Source organism: Amblyomma maculatum, chromosome 2 (assembly GCF_055883805.1).
Source record: "Amblyomma maculatum isolate TAMU_Amacu chromosome 2, ASM5588380v1, whole genome shotgun sequence".
NCBI lineage: Eukaryota > Metazoa > Arthropoda > Arachnida > Ixodida > Ixodidae > Amblyomma > Amblyomma maculatum.
In genome coordinates this window covers 213,619,784-213,645,487 of record NC_139345.1, presented here as the reverse complement: position 1 = coordinate 213,645,487, position 25,704 = coordinate 213,619,784, and the positions used below count along the sequence as shown (strand labels likewise).

At 43.4% G+C, this 25,704-nt stretch overlaps 1 protein-coding gene across 2 annotated transcripts in view; it reads right to left on the bottom strand.

Annotated features, from left to right (window-relative positions):
• Bcs1 (mitochondrial chaperone BCS1) overlaps positions 1–25,704 on the bottom strand; it is a 145,154-nt gene that overhangs the window by 98,640 nt on the left and 20,810 nt on the right. For both annotated transcript variants that reach the window (XM_084595735.1, XM_084595734.1), the window contains exon 4: positions 17,364–17,503. In XM_084595735.1, coding sequence (XP_084451861.1) covers positions 17,364–17,503 — 140 coding nt within the window. The remainder of the gene's footprint in view (positions 1–17,363; positions 17,504–25,704) is intronic.

Below are 25,704 nucleotides of genomic sequence, written 5' to 3'. Positions count from 1 at the left end.
AAGTGTTGCTAACACACCTTGACATAATCCCCACAAGCAAGACAGATTAAAGAACAACAGGCAACTCCTTGCTGCTTAACACTGGTTTTCAAAAGCAGTACTTGACACCACCTTCTATATTCAGCTATCATATAGACAGCAGTGTAACATGATTTAATTCATAATGCTTCATCGACTGCTGCCATTTAATGTAGTACACCACATCAAAAGAAAACATGTCAAAAGCAAAAGTCTGCCAGAAGTATATACCACTGCTAACACTATGCACACACAAGATTTTTTCTTTGAGTATGAACTGCTTCTCAAGAAATTGATTCGCTCCTTTTTTCTCAGATTTCCACATTTTTCATTTGCTTTAATGTGCAACTATAGCTTCTAACAAGCTTTTCAGTTCAGATGGAAGAAAACAATAATAAAAGTGCCCCAAATTGAATTTCTGAACTTGTTTAAAAAAAAAAAAGGTCAGTATTTTTTACATGTACACCACGGCTAGCACATTATTAAGTAAGAGTTAATTGCTGGTCTGTGTGACTGTATTATAAAGGGGCTCCATTTATAATAATATGCACCAAATAACCCACCGCAAATATTGTCACGGGTTCTATCGCTACCCGGACGGCAGTCCAGAAGGACAGGGTCAAAGGACGGGGTTGAGGCACAGGAGGCAGAGAGCAGGCGCTTGACCAGGCAAAAGCAGCGGCGTCCCAGAACCACGCGCACTCCGCAGAACTTCGTCTTCTTCTCCCTCCAGAACTGACACGGTTAGCGCGGGTTACAATATTAGTAGGCAGATGCTTGCCTAAGCAAGTTTCTACACTCCATGCATGGAGTTTCCCCAAAAGAACTGGGCTATCGTGATGCATAAGCAGAAGCTCCATCGTGTTGCCGATCCACAGACAATGTGATGCACCATAGATCGACATCCTGAGAAGGGGCTCACTCACACTCACAACCAGTGACACCCAACCCTGCTCACTTGCACTCACACTCATTCCCACTCCCCCTCACCGCCACTCACTCACACTCATGGCCACTCACACTCATGCCCTCTCCCATTCATGGCCAACCACTCACACTCGAACTCACAGCGACTCTCATACACGTCCATTCACTCACACTCATGGCCGTTCCCATTTATGGCCACTCACTTGCACTCTCACTTATGCCTGTCCACACTTGCATATTCGCATCCACTCACTCACACTCATGCCCGCTCCTGTTCACGGTCACTCACTCACACTCATGGCCACTCACTCACACTCATGCCTGCTCCCATTCCCGGCCACTCACTCACACTCACAGCCGCTCCAATTTGTGGCCACTCAATCCACACTTGCATATTCGCATCCACTCACTCACACTCATGCCCGCTCCTGTTCACGGTCACTCACTCACAATCATGGCCACTCACTCACACTCATGCCTGCTCCCATTCCCGGCCACTCACTCACACTCACAGCCGCTCCCATTTGTGGCCACTCACGAGCACTCTCATACACATCCACTAAAATTCACAATCACGGCGTGAGTGTGAGTGAGGCGATATGAGCGCACTCATAAGTGAGTGCGCCGACCTAAGCAAGAAAGTATTAGAATAGCACAGATAGGTCTACGCACGCTAAACAAGCATTATGCAGGACATTACGCTGTTTGTCACTTCTGCACTTTTGGCTCAGCAGTTAATTCAAACTACTAGTGCCATCGTGTTAAAACAGTAGCCGGTTTTATAAAAAAACCAATACTTAATGTTAGGTCCCCTTTCTGTGGCACAATCATCACTTGGTGTGGAAAATAAACAATAATTAAAGCTACGAGATCTGTGCTAAACAATGGGTCCGGAGTCAAAGGGCGCCACCATTTTGGAAACAATGAACATGTAAAAGAACCGTGCATGCTAAACACCCGTTTCACATGCAGCAGTTTCACTCGCCGATACTGCGATCATTATCAGCCTGCGACAGGACAGAGTGTAGGTCTAGCCTCAAATGGTTTGAGCAGCGTCGCTGTGGTCACTCTGCGTGCGACCATTGACTAACATCAAACACTGGAACATCCTCTGATGTGCGGTCACGTGGGAGGAGTTGCCGCAGCAGAGGTCAAACTATTTGCTCTTCTAGTTAAACTGAATTTTGCACTGAATCTGAGAGCGCACTGATTGTAATATCAACGTATTCCGTGTTGTTACCACTATCGCGAGAAATCCCGGATTGCCTATGCAAATATCGAGAAACCTGCATGATGTTCTTGCATGTCAGTCGAATCTTACTCACTGCATACGTGTTGCATGTGAAAATCACACTGCGTCATCAGCATCAACCTTTATGTTTGACGCAAGCGCACTTTAAAGTATAGTATCTCACTTTTCCACATGCCGATTTTATCCTGTAGCATTTGAACACCAACTCCATATTCATCGTAGCTTTGGCAGCGGTGCCAAGGAGTACTGAAATGAAGAATAGCTTTGGTTCTCTAGAAGATTGGCTTCTAGAGAATGGACATTTTTCGACTATACCGCACTCCTGGAGCGAATGAACGGTAAAGAATGTTTGCTGGGCCGGGTCGCCTAAACACCCGTATATTGCACCTTACTCACAGTTCTCCGACGGTACGCTCTCACTGCTTCATGCACTTCCTTTTCTCCCTCCTTATCTATACTTTCGTCCTGGCTTCTGCCATTCTTGCGCATTCCTCCATGCATCTTGGTAAGAGCTTGTTTTTTGACAAAGCACTTCTTGTGTGTATCGCAGTAAAGCCCTAAATCTGAGAATATGGCAATACAAAAATAACTTCCGGTCAAAGAACACTGAACACGACCCCCTCGCCGAGCACGGCGAGTGCGCTGACCGTAAGAACGCCTTCGAGGAAGTGAGCTGTGAAACATACTGCGCTCAAGTTGTACCACATCCAGCTCACAAAGGCGACTGTAAGCAGGCTACCGGGAATGCTAGCCCGCTAGCTCCCTTCTGCATGCCAGCTAACAAAAGAGGGGAAGCGAAGGCCGCAGCGCTGCTGCTGCTCGCTCATCTTTCAGCTCTGTGGTGACATGCCCCTCCACCCTTTCCCTTTAACCCTTGACAACAGGATGGTGACGAACCTAGCCATGTCTTCTCGCTTGAGGCTAGCTAGGGGAGAGGATGACAATGCAATGCGTGCATTCCGAAGACCAAGAAGATGCTAGCACTGTATACAATTATTGTGCAACAGATCATCGCGTCGATGAAGCAAGGGACATCGTTTCACTGAAAACATGTGCAGGGAACATCTCCCGTCATTTTCGTCAGGCGGAAGTGGCGGCCGAGGAGGCGTCGTATATGCGCAGTAGTGCTAGTTGAAAAATGCCCATTGGTACATCTTAAGCACCCGAGTTGCAGCCGGCGGAGAGAATGTTATGAAGCTTTGTTATAATGCCATGCAAAAAAATTACTTCATATGCCTGACACCTTCATTTAAGTTATGGCTTCATAGATTGCTTGTGTTGCTATGCATTTCTTTTGAACTGAGCGTTCGCATGAGGGTGAGAGGGCACTGGAAAGCGCCAACAAGAAGAGGTATGCGACATTCTAAACTGAAATAAAAATAAAATTATACACTGAAGATTGCCTCCTTTTTTTATACAAATGAATGAAACAGAAAAGGACACATAAAACAATGCAGAAAAAATTAAAAGGACATACAACAATTGTAATTATACCACTGCTAGTGCTCAAATTTCTGGCTTCATTGAGACATTTTATTTGAGAGAACTGGAGCTGGAATTCTCAGAGTTATCGCCCTCATAGAACATTCTCTAATCGTTCAGAATTTGTCTTACTTTCTTTGTTTTGTTCTAATGTATTATAAACTGTGGTAAAAAAAATAAGAGTTTATTACAGAGGCGCACCTACCAGTGGTTACTTTGAATGGAGCTTTCACTAACAGTCACAAATCTTACTCGGCAGATGTCGATTTGACGGCTGGTGGTGGTAGTGGTTATTTATTGAATAATCAAAGGAAAGGAAGGAAAAGAGTGCTGCCAGCCACGGCGACTGCTATCTAAAATCTGAAGGACCTGAGCTGCGACCGGCGGGAAAGCAAAGGGATAGGGAGAGGATAGCGAGGGGAAGTGCAGAGGGGAGCGATAGCAAGAAAGGGCAGGGGGAGCTTTGTACATTAATTCCAGTTTGTCTTTCAACCACTGCAACATCGTAATAACTGTCCTGATATTTGGCCTGCAGCCTTTTTACTTCTCGCAGAAGAGACAATTTATTTTGTCAGTTAATGGAAACACTACGGATAGCAGTCTCGAGCGACAATAAATGTTAGTTATCAAGCGTTGAGGTGCCGGCTAGTTGGTAATACATTTTGGAATAACAGCGCGAAGGACGAGGACGAAGATCAGTTGTCAGTCAGCGCTGTGTTTGTGTCCTTCTATCTTCGTCCTCGTCCTTCGTGCTGTTATTCCAAAATGTTAGTTATGTTGGGTTTTATGGCGCAAAAGCAACCAAGGCTATGCTGTGCCAAACACAAGATTAAAAAATGATGATATAGATTGAAAGTGGAATATCTTGACTGTTATAGTTTGTTTAAAATGCTGGCATCATTGAGGAATTTAAAAATCTCTGCAGAATCAACTACATAGTGCTTGTTCACCTAAAAGGAGCATGGGGTGTAATGGAATGTGTTCTCTGTAAAACAATCTAAAATATTTTTTCCTTACATCTTCAAGTTCTGTACATGTAATTAAAATGTGGATTACTGTGAGCTCACCACCGCACCTTTCACAGGGTGGTTTATCTCGTTTTGTTGGTAAAAAATTGTGAGTGAGATGAGTGTGTTCGATACGAAGGCGACATGAAATCACTTCCTTAAAAAGTTCATGTTGTCTCCTCCACTTCCATTTTTCTAGCATTGAAGGCGACATAAAATCCCTTCCTTAAAACGTTCTTGACGTCTCCTCGACTTCCATTCTCCTAAAAAGGACTTTACAGGATGCAACTTATTGTTCACTTGTTCTTTCCATGCGGCCTGGCATCTATCTCTCAATTTATTTTGTATTAGCTTTAAACAATCTCTGTGCAGCAAGCTCACTTGATTGTTTGACTGAATCGGGCTTGTGCAGCACATGCATAAGCTGTCTCATTGCTATCAATCCCAACATGGCTGGGGACCCAGCAGAACCTAATGTTCCGTTTTTGAGAGGTGATTTTAACTATATCATGAATAATGTTTCCCAGTAGCAGTTCTTGAGCATTTTTTGGTTTTAATGTTGTGAGCAGGCTCAAAGAATCAGTGTAGATGACACTATTTTTAATTTTCTCTTTGACTATTTGTTTTACAGCAACACATACAGCATAACACTTGGCCGTGAAAATCGAGACGCACTGCGGCAGACATACCATTTTTTTACTTTTGTCTTGAACTACAGCAATTCCTACCGTGTGTCTTGTGTCTATTTTTGAGCCAACTGTATAAAATTCTGTGTAGGCATCACATTTTTCTTGAAGTGCGTAAAATTCTTGTAGTATGTGCTCCCGTGGTGTTTGTTTCTTGTGTTGTTAAATGTGTGAGTGAGAAATCACATACAACAGGGAGGTCATACCATGGTGGTAGAGGGTCATTTCTTGATGCAGTGTTAAGTAGAGAGTCCAATACAGCTAGCCCTTTGCATTTATCTTCAAAATGCAATACCAAGGGCATGATAAAATGTGGTTTGTTATAGAATAAAGTTTTAGATGGCATTTTGTGACTGTGGAGTAGCAGAGATGTTTCGGGAGAGAACGGATATTTAAGACATATGTGTTCATCCGTGCAGTTCTGCGATGCTCTAGAGGTGATTCCTTTGATTCTACATAAAGGCTGAGTACAGGAGATGTTCTGTACGCCCGAGATGATAAGCGCAGGCCAAGATTATGAATAGGATCGAGTCACTTCAGGTCACTTGCTGAGCCATACACTATGCATCCATAGTTTGATTTAGAGCGCACTAGGGAGCGATAAATTTTTAGAAGGCATGCTCGATCAGAACCCCAGCATTTTTTTTAGAGAATTTTTAAGACATTAAATGCTTGGGCAGCTTTCTTCTTTAGATTGTTTATATGTGGTAAAAATGTAAGTTTTTTATCAAAAGTGATGCCTAAAAACTTGTGATCTTGTTTAACAGGGAGTGAAGTTTGGTTCAGGTGCAAGTTAGGTTCTATTTGTATGCCATGTTTTAGTGATAAGTGAACGGCTACAGTTTTTTGCGGAGAGAATTTGAATCCATTTTTGTCTACACAATTTGATAGCTTGTTTATAGTCATCTGTATTTGACGCTGGCAGGTTGATATGCTGGAAGTGGTGCATGCTATTTGGAGGTCATCTAAGTAAACAGAATACATTATGGATTTCTGTATTACTTTAGCTATGGAATTCATTTTTACTATGAATAGGGAATGAATAGGGTATAGGGTATGAATGCATCCTTGGGGAACACCATTCTGTTGTGTGTATGTCGTGGAAAATGTTGTGCCTATGCGGACTCTGAATGTGCGATTTGTCAGGAAGTCGCTCAAACAGTTCAGCATCCTGCCACGGATACCTAGGTCTGCTAGGCCATGGAGGATTCCGAACCTCCATGTGGTATTGTAGGCCCTCTCCAGATCGAAGACCCTGATACAATGCTGTCTGTGGATGAACGCTTCCCGGACTGTGTTTTCGAGACAGACCAAGTGATCAGTTGTTGAGGATGACTTTTTAAACCCGCACTGATGTATATCTAGTAGCTGCCGGGACTGAAGAACAAAAGTCAGTCGGATGTTTACTATGGTTTCAAAAGATTTTGCGATACAGCTGGCTAGTGCTATTGGTCTATAACTGTCAGTGCTTGTAGGTGGTTTTCCGGGTTTTAAAAATGGTACTATTATTGTTTTTTCCCATGCCTCGGGCATTTTACCAGTTATCCATATTTTGTTAAAAAATTTCAACAGGGCATCTATGGCAGCTTCGGACAGATGTGCAAGCATAGCATTATGTACGTTGTCTGGCCCTGGTGCTGTATTTTTGCCACGAGATAGCACTGCATGTAATTCCTGTAATGTAATTAGCTTGTTGTTTTCTTCATTTGTGCCTATGCAAGAAGGAAGTTCTTGTTTTTCTGCTATTGCCTTGTGTTTTTGAAATTTGTCTGAATAGTGTGAAGAGCTTGAAACTTTAGAGAAATGTTTGCCTAATACGTTTGCTTGTTCTTCGAGTGTTGTTTGTGCTCCGGGTGTTGTCAACATTGGAAGAGTAAATGGGGTATAATCTCTAGTGAACTTTCGAAACTGTTCTCACATTTTCTTTGCCGGGATTGAGCTGTTAATGGACGATACATAATTATGCCACGAAGTTTTCTCGACATTTCACCGGACGGACCGCGCTCTGGCCCTTGCTTTTTTAAAGGTAATCAAGTTGTCTGCAGTTGGGTATCGACGGAGGATGTTTTGTTTTTTTGGCTGCTTTGCATTCCTCCGTCCACCATATTTTGTGCTTTCTCCTTGCGTGTTCGGATGTTCGCGGGATGGCTAATCACACTGCTGACATTATGCATGTGGAGAACCTTTCATTTATTTCGTCTGTAGTTAATTCTTGAGAGTACTGTTTTTCTAATGTGGCATTTGATTTAAAAACTGCCCAATCAGCGAGGTGAAGCTTCTAACGCCGTGGCCTTGATTGGATGATGGGTATAGAGGGTGATAACTTTAAAATGGTGGGTAAATGGTCACTCCCCATAGGGTCATCTAAAACATCCCAATTAAAATGATTAAAAATGGATGGTGACGAAATAGCTAAATCAAGACAGCTCATGTTGCCTGAGCTGGGGCAGCAATATGTCGGTTTTCCAATGTTCAATAGACATATGTTATTAGACAAAATAAAATCTTCTGTAATTTGCCCTCTCGTGTCGGTTCGTTCACTCCCACAAAAGGAAGAGTGCCCATTAAAATCCCCAACTACCACAAATGGCTCCGGTAACTGTTGAATGAGTTCTTCTAGGTAATTTACTTTAAAGGTTAGGTCTGGCGGTAAGTATAGAGAACATATTGTTATTGTTTCGTGGTTGATTACGTTAACTGCCACTGCTTCAAACTTTGTTTTTAGTGGTACTTCTGTGGCAGGGACATCGCTTTGTGCTATGATCATAACGCCTCCTGAAAGTTTGTTTGCCTGTTCATTTCATTTCATTTCATTTATTAATACTGTCAGCCACCATAAGGGGCTGTAACAGGAGTGGAAAATACAAAACGAAAAATGAGCAATATAGAACACGATGAAAATCAATAGTCAATCAAAAATTGTCTCTGAATGCACACACAAACAAAACAAAAATGAATTACACAGAAATCGAAACAACAGCCATCCTACACAACAGCAATAGAACCTCATCACCCTGTGGTAGTGCCATAGATGAAATTTTCTAAATGGCGTACAAATTCAGATAATGATGATGATCGAACAGCAGAATCTGGAAGAGAGTTCCAGTCCTTACAAGTTCGCGGGAAATAACTAAACTTGAAGCAATTATTTTTTATAGCCGGCAATGGAATGAACCTACTATGACGATGCCTTGATGTCTCATTAGTTTTGATCTCAAAGTAGTCTGATTTATTAATTTTTAGATAATTATTGATAATGAGGTAAAGAGTTTGTCTTTCATACCTGGTTCTGCTTTCTAACATTGGTAGTTGGGCTTGTTGGCAGAGGTCTGTTGAAGAATGGCTACGGCGGTATTTATTATATATAAACCTCGGTCTCTTCGGAAGGTTTTATATTTCTTTAGGATATTTGTGCTCTTTGGGTTAAGGTTTGTCTCCTGGAGGCACAAAGCTGTAGGTGCCATTAATGTATATCTGTGATGTCTGTATAATTTCAAAGTAAACCCCTACAGTTCCATTGTACTATGTAGGCCATATTGTGGTGTGTGGGGGATTAAAAGTAATTTAGTTTCGGGTGGAGTTGCCCTTGGTTTTTTATTTTTTTCCAATGAGTTTTGCCGCCTCTGCCACACAACCATGTTGGGGTGATGTCCATCACCTCACTGGAGGTGCTGGAGGCCCTCGGGCCCGCGGCGATGCCCCGGACGAACTAGCTAGGCGCCTCCCTCTGGATTGGGAAACCTTGTGGGTTCCCGACTTAGAGGTTGGCAGGCCCTCTTTTGGAGCTGGCAGAGGAGCCTTGGCTACATCTGCCTGGGGCGGCATAGATGGAACTTCCATAGGGCCCGAAGACTCCTTGGTAGGTGCCAGGTTGTGGTCTGGCGTTCCGCCCCTGCGCGCCATGTCCGCGTAGTGTGTCTTTGTGGTGAAGATGAATGGGTTGTTTTCTTTTCTAGCCGTTTTCTTGCCTCAGTTCAGTTCAGGCGTTCAGTCGTGTCCGACTCTTCGTGACCCTATGGACCATGTCACGCCACGCTTTCCGGTCTCTCACTATCTTCTTAACATCACATAGCTTCATCTGCAATGCCTCGAGAATGCCATCTAACCATCGCGTTCGCTGCCTACCCCTTCTCCGGCGACCCTCAACCTTTCCCAACATCAAATCTTTCTCCAGCGACTCCTCTCTTCTCATCAGATGACCAAAGTAGCTGAGCTTTAACTTTAGAATTTGACCCTCCAATGAGCAGTCAGGGTTTATGGTCGACAATATCGACTGATTTGATCTTCTGGCAGTCCAAGGAACTCTTAAGAGTCTTCACCAGCACCACAATTCAAACGCATCAATTCTTCGGCGGTCAGCCTTTTTCACAGTCCAACTCTCGCATCCATACATCACAACTGGAAAGACCATAGCACGGATTATACGGATCTTGGTTGGCAGACTAATGTCTCTGCTCTTTACTAGGCGGTCAAGGCTAACAATTGCTCTCTTTCCCAGAAGCAGGCGTCTCCTAATTTCATGGCTGCAGTCTCCTTCCGAGGCAATCTTGGCGCCCAAGAACAGAAAATCTGTCACAGCTTCCACTTCTTGTCCATTGATGCTCCAGGACTTGATAGGGCAAGACGCCATGATCTTCGTCTTTTTAATGTTCAGTTTAAGCCCAAACTTCTCACTCTCTTCTTGTACGCGCATCAGAAGTCTCTTGAGTTCCACTTCACTTTCTGCCATTAAAGTGGTATCATCCGCATATCTAAGGTTGTTGATATGTTTTCCAGCAATCTTCACTCCAGCTGAAGACTCGTCCAGACCGGCCTTCCTCATGATGCACTCTGCATATAGGTTAAATAGGCAGGGCGACAGTATGCAGCCTTGCCTCACCCCTTTCTCAATCGGAAACCAATCAGTAAGACCATGCCCAGTTCTGACTGTGGCCTCTTGCCCTTCATAAAGGTTCCCGAGGAGACAGATGAGGTGAATTGGAACTCCCATCTCTTGGAGAGCTTGCCACAATCTGCTGTGATCTACGCAGTCAAACGCTTTTGCATAATCAATAAAGCAGAAGTAAATGGGTTTCTGGAACTCTCTTGCTTTTTCCATGATCCAGCGAAGGTTGGCAATTTGGTCTCTAGTTCCTCTGCCCTTGCGAAACCCAGCTTGCACGTCCGGAAGCTCCTGATCCACATACTGCTGCAGCCTACCTTGCAGGATTTTTAGCATCACCTTGCTAGCATGCGAAATAAGCGCGATCGTGCGGTAGTTGGAACAATCTTTGGCACTGCCTTTCCTTGGAATGGGGATGTAAACTGACCTCCTCCAATCCTGTGGCCACTGCAGGGTTGTCCAAATCTTTTGACATAATGTATGCAGTGTGTTAACAGCGTCGTGATTGAGGTTTTGAAGCAACTCAGCTGGAATACCATCAATTCCGCTAGCTTTGTTCTTAGCAAGGCTGGCTAAGGCCCATTCAACTTCACTCTTCAGGATGCCCGGCTCGAGATCAGTAATCACAACCGTCCTATGTTGGGTTTGCACATCCGGGTCCTTCTTGTACAGTTCTTCTGTGTATTTCTGCCACCTCTTCTTTATCTCCGAGGCTTCAGTGAGGTCCTTGCCTCGTTTGTCCTTTATCACGCCCAGCTTAGCACAGAAGCTTCCTTTGATATCTTTGATTGTCTTATACAGAGCTCTTGTGTTCCTTAATTGGCTGTTGTCCTCAACTGCTTGACACTGTATGTTCAGGAAGGAATTCTTATCTCTCCTTGCTATTTTCTGAAAATCCGCATTGAGAACCTTGTATCTTTCTCTTTCCCCCCTACCTTTTGCCATCCTCCTTTCCTCAGCTATTTGCAAAGCCTCTTCAGATAACCAGTTTGCTTTTTTGCATTTCTTTTGCTTTGGAACTACCTGAGTAGCAACTTCTTGTATTATATCACGAACATCAGTCCACATCTCTTCGGGCTCTTTGTCTTCTAGATCTAATTCTTGAAATCGATTCCTCACTTCCACAGCATATTCTAATGGAATCTGATCCAGATCATACCTGAAAGGCCTTCTAGTTTTCTGCTTTTTCCTCAATCGAAGCTTAATTTTGGCAACAAGAAGCTGATGATCGGTGCCACAATCGGCCCCAGGCCTTGTTTTTACTGCTTGTATAGCGCTTCTCCATCTCTGCCGGCAAATAATATAATCGATCTGATTCCTGTACAGACCGTCCAGTGAAATCCATGTGTACAGGCGCCTCTTGTGCTGTTGAAAATGAGTATTCGCTATGGTCAGGTTGTTTTCTTGACAGAACTCTACTAGCCTCTGCCCAGCTTCATTTGGCTCACCAAGACCGAACTTTTTCTTTTGTCTTGATTGTAATAATTCTTTTTTTTTCTTCCAGGTTGGACAAGATCTTCAATATAATGGATGTTCGCCTTCACAGTTGGCACGGGAGCATCACAGTTTTCAGCAGGGTGTTCCTTAGAAGTACATTTAGCACAAGTTTTGTGCCCACGTCAGCTCTGGGACCCTTCACCATATTTCTGGCAATTGAAGCATCTTCGGGGGTTTGGTATGTATGGAAGGACTTCAATTTTTAGATATCCCACTTATATTGTCTCTGGCAGTGTACTGGCATTGAAGGTCAAGATTAGGTGCTTTGTAGCAATTTCTCTGTTGTCCTTTCGGACTTTTATCCTGTGGACATTAACAACATTATGGTTAGTGAGGCCTTCTAGCATTTCTTCTTCAGTCAGATGCACTAAGTCATAATCTGATATTACACTGCGAACAGTGTTCAAAGATCTGTGAGCAGTTACGGTGACAGGGACCTCCCCAAGGGATTTGATGTTGGTGAGTTTCTCTTGTTGCTCTGCATGGCTGAGCTCGAGCAGCAGGTCTCCGTTTGCTCACTTTGTACTTTGAGCCTAAGGCATTTGTTAAGCATTTGGACACTAGGAATGATGACAGGGTTCGGGCTGGTTTTTCTTCGACATCAGAGTGAATTATGTGAAACTTGGCACAGCTAGTTTTTGATTTTCTCAGAAAATCTGCAGTCACTTCGGTCCGCCTCCGTTTGTCGGGGCGATTGGTTTTCAAGGAGTTAGAAGCCATAAAGGTAATTTTGTTGTTCGGCCAGGGTGGTGACCACCCACCATGGAGCCCAACAAGAGGACGTGATAGGAACTTGTAAGGCAGTCCTGCCAACGCCTGCCGTACACCCTGACTATAACCAAATATGGCATAACTCAGGGTGGTTAGCCACACATAACCCTAGCTGCCAGGAAAAATGGGAAAGGCAGGACTCTGCCGAGGGGCCTTAAAGGTCCAAACACTCAGCATCGGCTCAACCACCAGGATCCCCTTTTCACCAGATACAGCGATGCCACGCACGGATAAGCGTGAGTGCTCGGGGTCCGTGGAGTCGCACAGTACATGCAAGCACCAGCTTTAACAGGTGCCCCCTGTGGCGAGCAATAAATGAAATTGTACAACATGATGGGGACAAAGTATGCAAGTAAGATGTGCGCAATTTCCCCATAATGTGTTTCCTCATTCTTACAACCTCTACAGCACAGACCACGGATTGACGTAATATACAACTGCTTGAAAGGTCATATAAAAATGGCTGTTGGGCTTGGCAGTTGTCTTTTTTTAAATTCCCACCATGCCTAATTGCTGTTTCCTGCGTTTAGAATGGCTTGCTTTTAAAGGGACACTGACTGGTGTTAGCTTTTATTGATGTGTTAATTAACAAAGGTAGTAATCAAACCAAAACAAGGATTTTGTGAAGGAGGAAAGGCCAAAGTCCCCATCCTTTCTTCCTGCCGCTCACCTCTTTGATTTCCTATCCCTCTTCCTTACTATCCCTTTATTTCCACCGCTACAGTTCAGGTGCTTCTGATAATTAGATAGCAGATACCTGTGCTGGCAAACATCTTTTTACTTCCGTTTTTGTTGATGTGAATAAAATCACTCACTACTACTATACTACTACTACAGGAAAGGCAAAATATTTGCCAGATATCGCTGCCATCGGCTGTATATTCACAAGCAAAATGCGATCATGTCAACCACGTGCTGCCAGACGTAAGTTCGGCAGCCCTTTCCGAGAACTTTCAACCCGTGATCGCATTTCGTTTATAAATGGAGTAGGAAGATAAAATGTGCGAATTTTTGTTTATTTTCACAAAAGTAGAATAAATTCAGAAATTTCCATAATTTTGCAGCTAGTTGGCGACGTAGCTGGCTCTTCATAATGAAAATTCATAACGAAAAAACAAATGATGGCAGCGGTAAAACAGTGACGGCGCCTCGTCTCTGCTTTGTTTGCAGGGAAAAGGCGAGCTGACCATTAGGTTTACCAGACCAGAAGCTTGGAGCGATGCATTTAGGGGGCCATGGAACATGACCGGTTAAGCCTCAAGCATCATCACTCTTATCACCATTCTACACCATCATCGGTCGGAAGAACGGTTGAACCTCGTCACCGGAAGGTCTGGGAGGTAATTCTAGTGACATCTTCTGCTTTTTGGCGGTTCCCCAAGACTACCACACGCCGATCCGCTTGTACCTTTCTCAGTGGGCAGTATTACCAAGCTGATTAGACCTGTCTAATGATTGCTTTACGAGCTGCGGAGCTCGGAACCACGCAACGCAACATGTAAAGAGCCAGATGGCTCTTTTACCATGCTTTTACGCAGCTATTGTAAACATCTTGGGCGCCCAGACGACGCAGGTTCCAAATGATGATTACATTCAACTCAAAGCCAAGAAAAAATGGCATAAAATGTGTTTCTTTTCCTTGTATGAGTTCCGGAAGAAAAATTTTTTAGGGCAAGTTTTTGCCTTGAGGACGTTTTCTCTTAGTTGCCGCTTCTTCAGGGGCCGCTTTTTTTTTTTTTCTTTATTGCCTAATTTATTATCAGATTTTACACATAAAGAACATTACTCCACATACACACACAGAGAATATTACGCGACAAATACAAAACATGGGTAAAAACCACGCAATTTGAGCTGCTTCTTCCGGGGACGTTTTGAAGCGAAAAGCTTCCAAAAGCCATATTCTGTGTATGCGCGAAACCGAGTGATGTCACGCGCAGTGCAGGTGGCCACTGTCGCCACCTTCAAGGCCAGCTGGGCAGCCCCCTTGCCTAGCTCTGTTAGCGTTGCCTAGCAATGCTTAAGAAGTGTGCGATTCCTCCTCATTAAAAAAAAATTAGCCTCCATCCGGGAATTGAACCTCCATCTCTTGGATCCCCAGCCGAGCACTTTACCACTGTGAAACGCTCTTCATAATTTCGCTTGTCTACAGCGAGGATGATAGCGGGATTCCGCGAGTGACAGATACTGTGATTGGTGCACAATTTGACAGTACCAAAAACTAGAACAGTTAAGTCACTTAATTAGGGTGACGTCAAGGATGTAATGTCACCCATCTACTGTTAGCTGTAATAGAAGAGACATCTGGGCGAGTTGGGCGAGTTGGTATGGTGACATGATAGAAAAACAGCGCAACAGACGTGGACGGAGGTGAAGAACAAAAAGGACGAGCGCTGAACTCACAACTGAAGTTTATTTAAAAAAAAAAACGCATGTATATATAACCCAGCCAAGCTGCACCAACCGCACATTAAACAAGAAAATCATGATGACCCCAACCACACACCTCGTTCAAGAAACTCAACCTCATTATCTGTTAAAGCGATTTACGGTTCACTAACACATTTTTCACCCAATCGAATGATATGCCTGGCCTCAATGATTTCCCGGTTAATCTGTGACGAATGGGCATCCAAAATAACAGTCTGTGTTAGAGAAGGATGGCAGCCGTCACATCCCTTACAGTGTACAACCAGATTAGATCCTCTACCAATCTCTAATGATCTCTCGTGCTCTCGTAACTGGACATTGATACACCTGCCTGTTTGACCCACATACACTTTATCACAAGATAACAGAATCTTATATATCACTCCTACTTTACATGGAACATAGGAAAAGTCATGTTTCACCCGACACGTGTTTCTTTCCCGGACTTTTTTCGCTGCTTTGTTCTTAACTATGCTACATATTTTTGACAGTTTATTTGGTGCCGAGAAAACCACACTAACATTAAACCTTCTGGCTACATTTTTCAAACTGTGTTATAGACCATGCACATATGGCAGGGCCACAAATCGTTTTGTATCCCTATGTCCAGCCCCTTAATGCTCCCGTGAACCTGCGCACGACTGTTTTACTTTTGTGATTAGTTTATCACAAACTCTTAATATGACGTGAACAGGAAATCCTGCATTCGCTAGCCTAGACAGTTGTTCATTAAAGCTAATTCGCATATTATGAAAGCATGACTTTGACAAGACAGCCCCCAGGCTGGACAGAGCGATGCCATCTTTTACTAGCTTAGAATGTTGCGATCCATAATCTAGCAGAGGCTTTGCACTCCTAGGCAAATACCGCCAACAAACATGATGGGCACAAAACTTCAAAGTGGGGTCCAGAAAATGCAGTTCGTTCTCTTGTGACGTTCGTTCAAATGTAAATCTCAGTCCCAGCCCTTGCTCTTGAAAAACTTTAAGAATATTCATTGGTGTCGAGCTACTATTGCAACCTTTGTAAAAGACCAGGAAATCATCAACATACCGAAAGATTCTTATTCCCAGCCCTTGCAAGTTTTTGGCAATCAATTCGTCTACTCTGCTTAGGAAAATGTCACCCTAATGTCACTTCCGTTACCCTAAGCGACCATTGGTTATCCTCACTTCGCACTACATGTCCTGCCCATGCCCATTTCTTCTTGTTGATTTCCACTAGAATGTAAGTAACTTGAGTTATTTCTCTGACCCACTCTGTACACTTCCTATCTCTTAATGTTACCCCTACCATTTTTCCTTCCATAGCCCTCTGCATTGTCCTCAACTTAAGTAGAACCCTCTTGGTTAGCCTCCACGTTTCAGCCCCATAGGTGAGTACAGGTAAGATGCAACTGTTGTATACTTTCCACTCGAGCGATACCGGTAAGCTGCTAGTCATAATCTGCGAGTGCTTGCCAATGCACTCCATCCCAAGCTACAAAAACAACCAAGTACGATTTAATGTGAAAACCAAAGCCTTGCATGAACACGGCGTCACTTTTTACTGTTTCTGTCCTTTAAAAGGCAATAAATGATAAATGCGCATGGCAGTCAAGTGCTGCAAGACCACACACGCTGCACCTCCACTTCTTGCCTCCGCTGCATCATGCTTTGTGCTGCACAGTGCTGTGAATGTTTGTCCAATTCTTCTCCTTTCCATTTTTTTACTGCACTTTTACTATACTTTACTTTTTGAACGGACCGCACTGCCTTCTTTCCATTTTTGTAGACAGCTTTACTTTTTTTTTTCTTACGCGCTGCGTGCTTTCCCTCACGGCTCCAAGGCTTCCGTAGAATAGACTTCTCCTGATTGCTGCTAACCCTGGTGATAAAGCCACTTAAAAGAACACTGGGTGTTATTTTTGTGTTTTCAAATAGAAAAAAGTCTTTGCCTCGCGATTCTAGGTAGTGCGCGGGCGACGATTTTATATCGTGGGAGTCGTCACCGCGGCCAGGTGCACCTTACTGTAACTGATTTTTGCCAAAAATGTCTTTACTATAAAGAAGGGGGAAATGTACAGTTGTCTATGGAAGATGAACTGGGACTTCAGTTTCACATTACTATATCCGAGTTTTTACTATATCAGAGTTTACTATAGCGAGGTTCTACTGTATCAATGAAGAAAAAAAAAAAAAAAAGATTCCAAGGAAATAGTATTTGCCTACATTAATTAAAAATTGAATCCTGAAATGAACACTGGATTTAGAATAAACATCCATCCAAAATGTCCAGCCATTACATATACATACGGCCCTTAATTTATGGGGCTTAATGTTGCCCAGTGAGGGCCAACTGTGAGCAATCAAACTTTTGTAAGACTGCACGTCTCAGCAACCAACGCAAGTCTGCGAGGAAGAAAAGCAGACCTTCCTCGAGGAGGCTGAAGAAGAGCTGCCGATCCCGTCCGAGTGCAGTCAGTGTAACCGTCTCCCAGGGCACACCCAAGTGCAGGTCCAGGGTGTGCTGCTCTCGGGCGCGTTCTACACGAATCCAGGAGCCACCATACCTGCAACACAGTGTGGGATGCAAACAGCATGTGCACATGCCTTCACTGCACGCTGTGTATGGCTTCCCTTCGTGGAAAGCGTCTTCAGCCCTAGCAGTATCCATCACCTCATTAATAAGATAACTGTGATTATGGCATAGTAATATGAAATGCGTTTAGGCTGCTGTTAAAAAGAACCCAATTTTCTGAACAGATTGTTGGAATTTGATCGTTCGCTCGTTTATGTACAACACCATTTTTATGACAGGACAGAGCAACTGCTGGGAGGGACAGCAACTGTGACTTCAAACAGGACAAAGACGAGAAGTTGGACAGGATGAGGTATTTCTAACACCAAGATTGGCGGCGTCTAGCTGGAGCTGCAGCAGGCAGCCAAAGCCAGCTAGGAAAATTTCACACAGAAAAAGCGCCACACAAGAACCAATGCAAATGACACGTTTCTGGGTATACAGGTCTTCTTCAAACTTGACAAGGGTTGCAATGAGGTAGCACCTCAGAAGCTCTAAAAAAAACCATCACTGGTAACGCCGCAATGGTTCTGGAATGGCAAGGCACCTGACAGATAAGATCGCTGATGGCGCAGAGAAGTTCATCACGAGGAACAGAGTAGAAGAGCTCTTCAATGTCTATCAAAATGCCATAATTGGCACCAATAGCGCCTTCCTGCACTGCAGCTGTCACATTAGCCGAACTAGAGACCTTGTATGGTTCTTAAGAAACGAGGCTGTTTATGTGTCTGCTTCATGAGGTATTTGCTTAGCGTTACTTGCCAGCTACCTCTCTCAATGACTATGGATCATAAATGGCACGAAACCTTACGCGTCTTTGCAAGAAAAACATAGTCAGGGCACCTGCCTTAATAACCTGCACTTGGATGTGCATGGTGGCTTGAAGGCCCATCTTTTGAAGAAGGTTCAAAGCAGCCTGCTTAACCTTAGATGGCTTTAATGTGGGCTGTTTTAAATTCTTGGTCACAGCCTCCAAGCCTGTCTCGTGAAACACAGTGCTGGGGAGTACGGCAAACCCGTTTTCCTTGTCAGGCAGGAGCAATGCAAGTTCGTCCCTGCACAAATCATCAAAGACTTTGTTTAATAAGGTGGACAAGCTATGAGGTTTGCAAGGAAAACATCGCATTAACACATCCACATCAAGTGGCAGCGCTGATGTTTTTCTTTGCGTGCCTTGCCCGCAACCCACCACACCAGTGCAAGCATGTTATGCTTGCCGACAGGTGCACCCAAACAAAATTTCAGCCCCCATTCGAGCAACCCTTGCACCATTCTGGTCAGCAAAGCTCCAAACAAACAGAAAATGGGTACTTCAGCTGACATCAGTCGGCGTTCCTTTGGGAAGCCCAACTGCTGGTGATTCCTAAGGAACTCCGCAGACAAATGAGCCACTTTCTGGTAATCCAACAAAGTCTTCTGTCCCTGGCTACCAGAACTATGCCATTCGAAGCAGAGCAGTTTTGGCTACTAGTACAGAAGTACCACCTGTCACCAGTATTCCGCTTTCAATATTTTCGTGATTCTCCTCCAGTGCCCAACTAAAGGAGCAAACGCTCCGAAGGCCATCACGTCTTCTCTGTGTAACTACCCATCCAGCAGCAAGTGCGGTATTTGCACAAGCTCAATCGCTTCTACTACAACAACATATGGCTATTTCCTTCGTGCTAGTAAAATGGCAAGTTGAGTGAGTGGGTAGACAAAAAACAGCGCAACAACGGAGACAAGAGAGAAGCCGGGACCAGCGCTGACCAGCAACTGAAGATTTTATTGGAAAGAACACAAACATATACTCCATTTACAACTAAGAGCATGCATGAGCGCCCGTCTTCTCTCCTGTCTCCATGGTTGCACTTTTTTTTGTCTAAATTCATGCTAGTGTCTCCCCGTGGACGTCACAATGTCCTCTCCCAACTAGCTTTGAACATCAACTCCAGCTGCAGCTAGACGCTGCCAAATTTGGTGTTAGAAAATATTGCTCATGCTGTCCACTTCTCATCTTTGGCCTCTTTGGAGTCGTGGTTCCTATCCTTCCCAACAATGTCTAACCAATTGACTTAAAACTTCTTGCTATAGAGCAACTAGATGACCCATTACCTGCAAAGTTAAAAATGTGTTACAAGGGGGCAAACATCTCAGGCACTGATCCAGATCAGTGTTTTGTTCCCAAGCTGTCAGAGATCCCAAAACTAGAAACCAGTGCATCTCTGGTTCAGAACAGGAGAAATAGGAAGATACTGTGGCTACCACTTCACCTTTGTCGGCTTGCTCTGCAGATGGCTCACCCTATGAGTGCCCATGCATGTCCTTTCAGGACACACAAGCGCATTGATGCAAGGTCTGTGCAGCTCTATGAGGGTTGACATCTCCGCATATGTGAGGTGCTGAGAGATCTGTCAGCATGTAACAGTCCGCCGCCTGAAAGCCTCATGACCCCGGTCACATTTCCATAGGAGGAGCTCAGCGTAGACATCATTGGGCCTTCACCTCGTAGCTACAGATACTTCTTGGTAGCGTTCGACAAGTGCACAAAATTCCCTCTCCAAGCAGCAACAAGCAAGAAAGTATGGTGGAAGTGTTTTGTCACCTCTCCATTTCTAGTGACAACAGCAAGCAGTACGTAAGCATCCTATGGCGAGGGATCCTCAAACATTGAGGCATCAAAAATCACCACACAGTGCCGTAGTGACCTGCAGGCCAAAGAGTAGAGTGCCACAAGGAATGCCTGCAGCCTACTGCTCAAATCACAAGGACTGGAATCAGCATGAACCGGAGATTGCTTACAACACGCATACTGCCAAAAGGGTAGTCAGTGGATACATTCCTTGTTTCGTCCTTGTCCCACCTTTATTCCATTATTAGAGTCCTGCCTTCCTATGCTACAGCCATAAGCTGCGCACTCCATGGGAGCCTCTTGGGGGCGACACCGACCCCTCTGGGGCAACCTTTTATGCAAGAGATAAAATGATGTTTCCACCAATCCCCTGACTACACAAGAGGCTGCAGCGCCATAAGCTCACCACATTAAAGAAGGCAGCTTTGTCACATGTTGAGTGATGCTACCAACGGTGTGTCCACCCAGCTTGCCCCACAACGTTGCGCACCCTTCCGCATTGTCACGTGTTTGTGGGGCAATGACTCTGTGCTCCAGGGCCTTAGAACAGCTTGCCACCACATGACAGCGCATGCTGACCAGCTTGTCATCTGTCATCAGAGACGGCCAGCCCAACTCTGCCCAGTTCACACAGTTGTGAAAAAATGTCTGGCAGCACAGTACTGAGCTGTTCATAGAGATGGCACCACATGCTACCATCATCATCACCAGGAAGTGACCTCATGGGAAGGGAACAACATCTTGCTTGACAGACTGAACGGACATGCATGCACTGTGGTGTTGCGTGTTGTGGGACAGCACGAGCCACGTGTTGTGAATGTGCATCAACGCAATGACTGAGTGACTTCTAAGAGATGTGTTACAATGTGTTTATTTTGATCTGTCCAAAATTTTTGACTACCAACCCTAAGAGGTTCTGGCAAATCACTAGTCCCTAACGTCTACACACAATTTCCCTCACCATAGCATTGGACAAAACCTTCTGTGAAGCCAAATGTGCCAACATGTTCATCACAGCCTTTTCATCTGTATTTACTACAACTGCAACAGATCTGACACACCTCATAATAATTCAACACATCATATATCCCTTTACATTTTTTCCAACAAGACAGGACGGCAGCTTGAGCTTGTTGGTTATTCATTCTTGATGGAACAGCGCAAAACATCGGGACAAGAGACAAGCGCTGTCTCTTGTCCCGATGTTTTGCGCTGTTCCATCAAGAATTCCAACAAGAACTTTGTCATTCACAGAAAACAAAAATTTAATTCTTCACTGGCATCAAAAATATCACCATTAAAATACTGCAGAGCCCCAATGATACATGTTCATCCCTGCCCTGTTTGCCATCGCTCGTCCTGTGTCATGCTCTCTTCTGCCCCTGTGTTGTTGCGGTGTTGGATGCTATGGAGGTCATCTACTTGCTCTAGAAAGTCATTCAGCTTACAAAGCAGGTAACAAGAATTCTTAATGTCTTAATGTGCTGGCGTGCTGTATTTAACCAAATAAATGACAAAAAGGAGAGGAAGACATCACAGGTAGCGAGCACGAACTTTCAACTGTTTATATGTTGTGCTACTCTGCCTATTTGCACCCCCATGTTTTGTTGTGGGAGCCTTACATACTCCTAAACACCTCTATATAATGTTCCACCCCTATAGCCAGTAATCTCTGACAAACCATGGAACATTTCATCTATGCCTACATTAAGGCCGAACGTTTTTTTCATCTTGCACAGCATAGGAGTCATTCCTGGAGTTACTCCAGCGAGACCCAACTTAGCACTTTCTTGCATGACCTACAAGCAAAACTTGATTCTAACCCAGACTGACGTAAGCAATTTTAGATTTTGCTAAAGCATTTGATAAATTGCCCCATAATACCTATTCATAAATCTATCTTGATTAAATGTGCATCCCATGTTTTGTTGTGGACTGCTAATTTTCTTTATTAACTGCTGCCACTTTGTCGCCATTAAAATTAAGAGCTGCGATGCCATTCTAGAAACCATAACAGAAAAGAAGTATGTACTTAGACGCTGTTATCTTACATGCGAAGCATAACTAAAAATGCAGTGAACCGGCTTCTTTTTCTTAAGCGTGTCTTGCTCTTTTCTACCTCCAAAACCAAGCTGCTGGCATACGAGGCTCTTGTCCGACCAAGCCTAGAATACGCAAATATTGTTGGGTTCCCTTATGTGCAAAATGACACAATTATGCTCGAGTCAGTGCAATGAAAAGCACTTCATTTTGTCTATAATAAATATCAGTGCCCAGACTCCCCCACAGAACTGCTTATCTGAGAAGACCTAGCTATATTAGCACAATCTTGCACCCTCTCAAGTCTTTATACTTACTACTAATTCACAAAGCATTTACCATGAATCTTGCTGCATATGTTGCTTTCAACCATTCTAGGAGAATGCCATGAGCATAAGTTTACACTTCAAGAGTACATTTGTACCAAATATGCATATATTACTTTGCCACGGGCAATACGCGAATGGAGCTGTCTAGATACCTCTGCAACTGTCTAAATAACTGGCTAGATATTACCAATGATAATAGTCACCTTCCAAGAGTTTCACATGTCTTTACCTTCAATTCCTGATTTGGTGATTACTGAGACAGTTGTTTGTAACCTCTTACTGTAACTTGCTATAAAAATATCCCCTAGACCTGATGACATACCTAATGCCTTTTTTAAGCACTACGCAGAATGGTGCTCTAAATATTTGTGTCATTTATTATAAGTCTCTGAATGAATCAATACCGGACGACTGGGGAACTGGCCCCATCAAACCGATACGCAAAACAGGCGACAAAACAGGCGTCTAAAATTACCAGCCGATTCCGCTAACCTCAACATCCTGCGAAATTCTCGAACACATAATGCACAAACATTTAATCATTTTTCTTGAGGAACACAATGTTGTTACAAAAGCACAGCACGGGTTGAGACACAGTTACTCTGCAACCAGTCAGTTAGTTCAAACTGTACATGACTTTTCCAATATAATAAATAAAGAGAAGCAGACAGACGCAATATTTATGAATTTTTAGGAGGTTTTTGATAATGTATCACGATAAATTAGATCAAAATCTAGAGTCCTTAATAAAAAAAATCAGAAACTACTTGCATGGAGCACGGACTTTTTAAGAAACGATTATCAGTTCACTTCCCTAAACAACACATCTGTTACCGTACCTGTTGATTCCGGTGTTCCTCAGGGGTCTGTACTAGGCCCTTCACTGTTCTCACTCTTAGTAAATGACACTGTTGATATTTCTGTTCATGTTAAACTGTATGGAGATGATTGTTTGTTCTTTAACACTGTCCAGGAACAAATTAGATTTAATAACGAGTTTTCAAAAATAACAGCATGGTGTGAAGAGTGGCAAATGACAAGTTTGAAAAGATAGTATTCATGCAAATCACTAAGAAGAAAAGACTACTTTTGTTCCCGTACAGCACTAGCATCACTCTTTCAGAAGTAATGCAGTACAAATAACTTGGTCTTTGGATTACTAATAATTTATCATGGACCAAACACATTGACATTGTTACAGCTAGCGCAGTCATTAAACTGTTCTTTCTTAGACGATCTTTAAAATCAGCTACACCACCTGTTGCCCAATGCTTGAATAGGCCGTCATAATTTGGGCCCCTTTCCCCCGCATCGAATATCGACAAACTGGAACGCATTGAGCGGAAAGCAGCAAGATTTATTTTAAGCAAATACAGTCATGGTTCATTATGCAATAGCTTCAACAATGTAGCTTCCCATCTTATAAGTGAGAAGCATCGCATTTGTAGGATGAAGTTCTTCTTTCAGTTAATAACAGGACATTACAATATTGACACATCTGGTATTTTCACTGTCTCGGCAGGTTACAAAACAAGACGACACAAAAAAACATTAACACTTGTAACCCCAAGAGTTAATTCCTTTAAGTATTCTTACTTCCCATGGACCATAATTGACTGGAATAACCTCAACAATTTGAAGAGCACCTAAAATAATTCACTGACAGTGTTCTCTCTCTCTGTATGTCCAACTGCATATATATACCCACCCTGCTAAGGCCTTGAACAAAGGCCGCAGTATGCATAAATAAATAAATAAAAAATAAAATAAGATGATTACTTCACAGCTTTCATTAAAAAAAACTTCACGTCGAGAAAGCAGTGCTATCAACTAGCCAAAATTGATTTTGTTTGTGCTTTTTTTTGTTTGTATAAAACTGCTGCGAGATCTTCCTTTTTATTTTCTCCAATTATATGCCTCATTGTATTCCAACTGTAATCACCCACTCCTGTAATAGTCCCAAATGGAACTGACAGTACTTTCAAATAATACTCAATAATAACTCTTCGTAATGTTAGGTATTTCGTGGAGATGTGTGTTTGGCCTGCTACCTTTTCTCATATACATGATGACTTGCTGTCACATGCAACATCTAACATACATATAATCTAGCATTAGCTGATGACGTGTACTTCATTTCTTATCTTTGCTGACCAAACTAATGAAACCTAACACCCACAAGTATAATTTTTTATTCATTCTCTGTCACCATAATCATTTTGTCTTTCTTGATGCTATCTTTCAAGTTTCCATACTAGCAGTTCGGTCGTATGTGCACTTGGTGTAAAAGTCTCTAGCGACCTTTCTTGGTTTGCATGCTGTGGTTGTTTGCACAGTCAGTGAATGGTAAGTTTGGTTACTAAAATGGTATCTACATCGTGCTACCCAAACTATAGTTATTAGCCCCCCAATCATCCCTGAGGCCTAGACTAGAGTTCACATCGCTCAATTAGAACCCTTGTCAAGCTTTTCTTATTAATGCTTCTAAATCTGTTCAAAGCCACAGCGCTCATTTAATATGAAAAAGCATTCAGATTATCACCGTCATCGCTCCATTGTAGCACTGCCAGTTTTTCTCACATGATTTTTTCACAGCCCTGTGCGCATCCCACCTTACATTCTTCCCCCCGCCTGAACATCCACTCCAGCCAAGAACTACAAGCTGCCAAAAATGTTCATGCAATGACACGTTTTTAATTCCTTTTTTTCCTCATACAACTGCAGACTGCAATGAGCTTCCATACTGCAGTGATCGCCTGTCCTTAAATGATCTTAAAATCTGTAAATAAATTTTGTCATCGAGATTATGTTTTCTTATTCTTGCCAACCATTATGTAACACCCCTTCTTTGGGCCTCTAGGTAACAAAACTATTACACAGGCAGATAGCGACTGCAACACTATTCCTAGGTCTAGCACACAAGTAACATGAGCTCAATGCTCGAGCATTTAGCGCAGTTGGCCGTGCTGCTCCTGGGAGTCACCCATGGGAAGCCGGCTAGTAACAGTGTAGGTAAATCGACCACAAATGACCCAGTAGTTGCGCGTGTGTTCTCTTGCTCGCACAGGCTAACTTTTAAATTCATCCTTTTGGGGGCTCTAAGCAGGTGAGAAAGGAATGATGCCCTGAAACAGAAGCAAGAAAACATGCAAGTCTTCCATGTAGAAAGAGGGTGGCGAGCAGGGGCACATTCGAAACTCATACATGTAGATA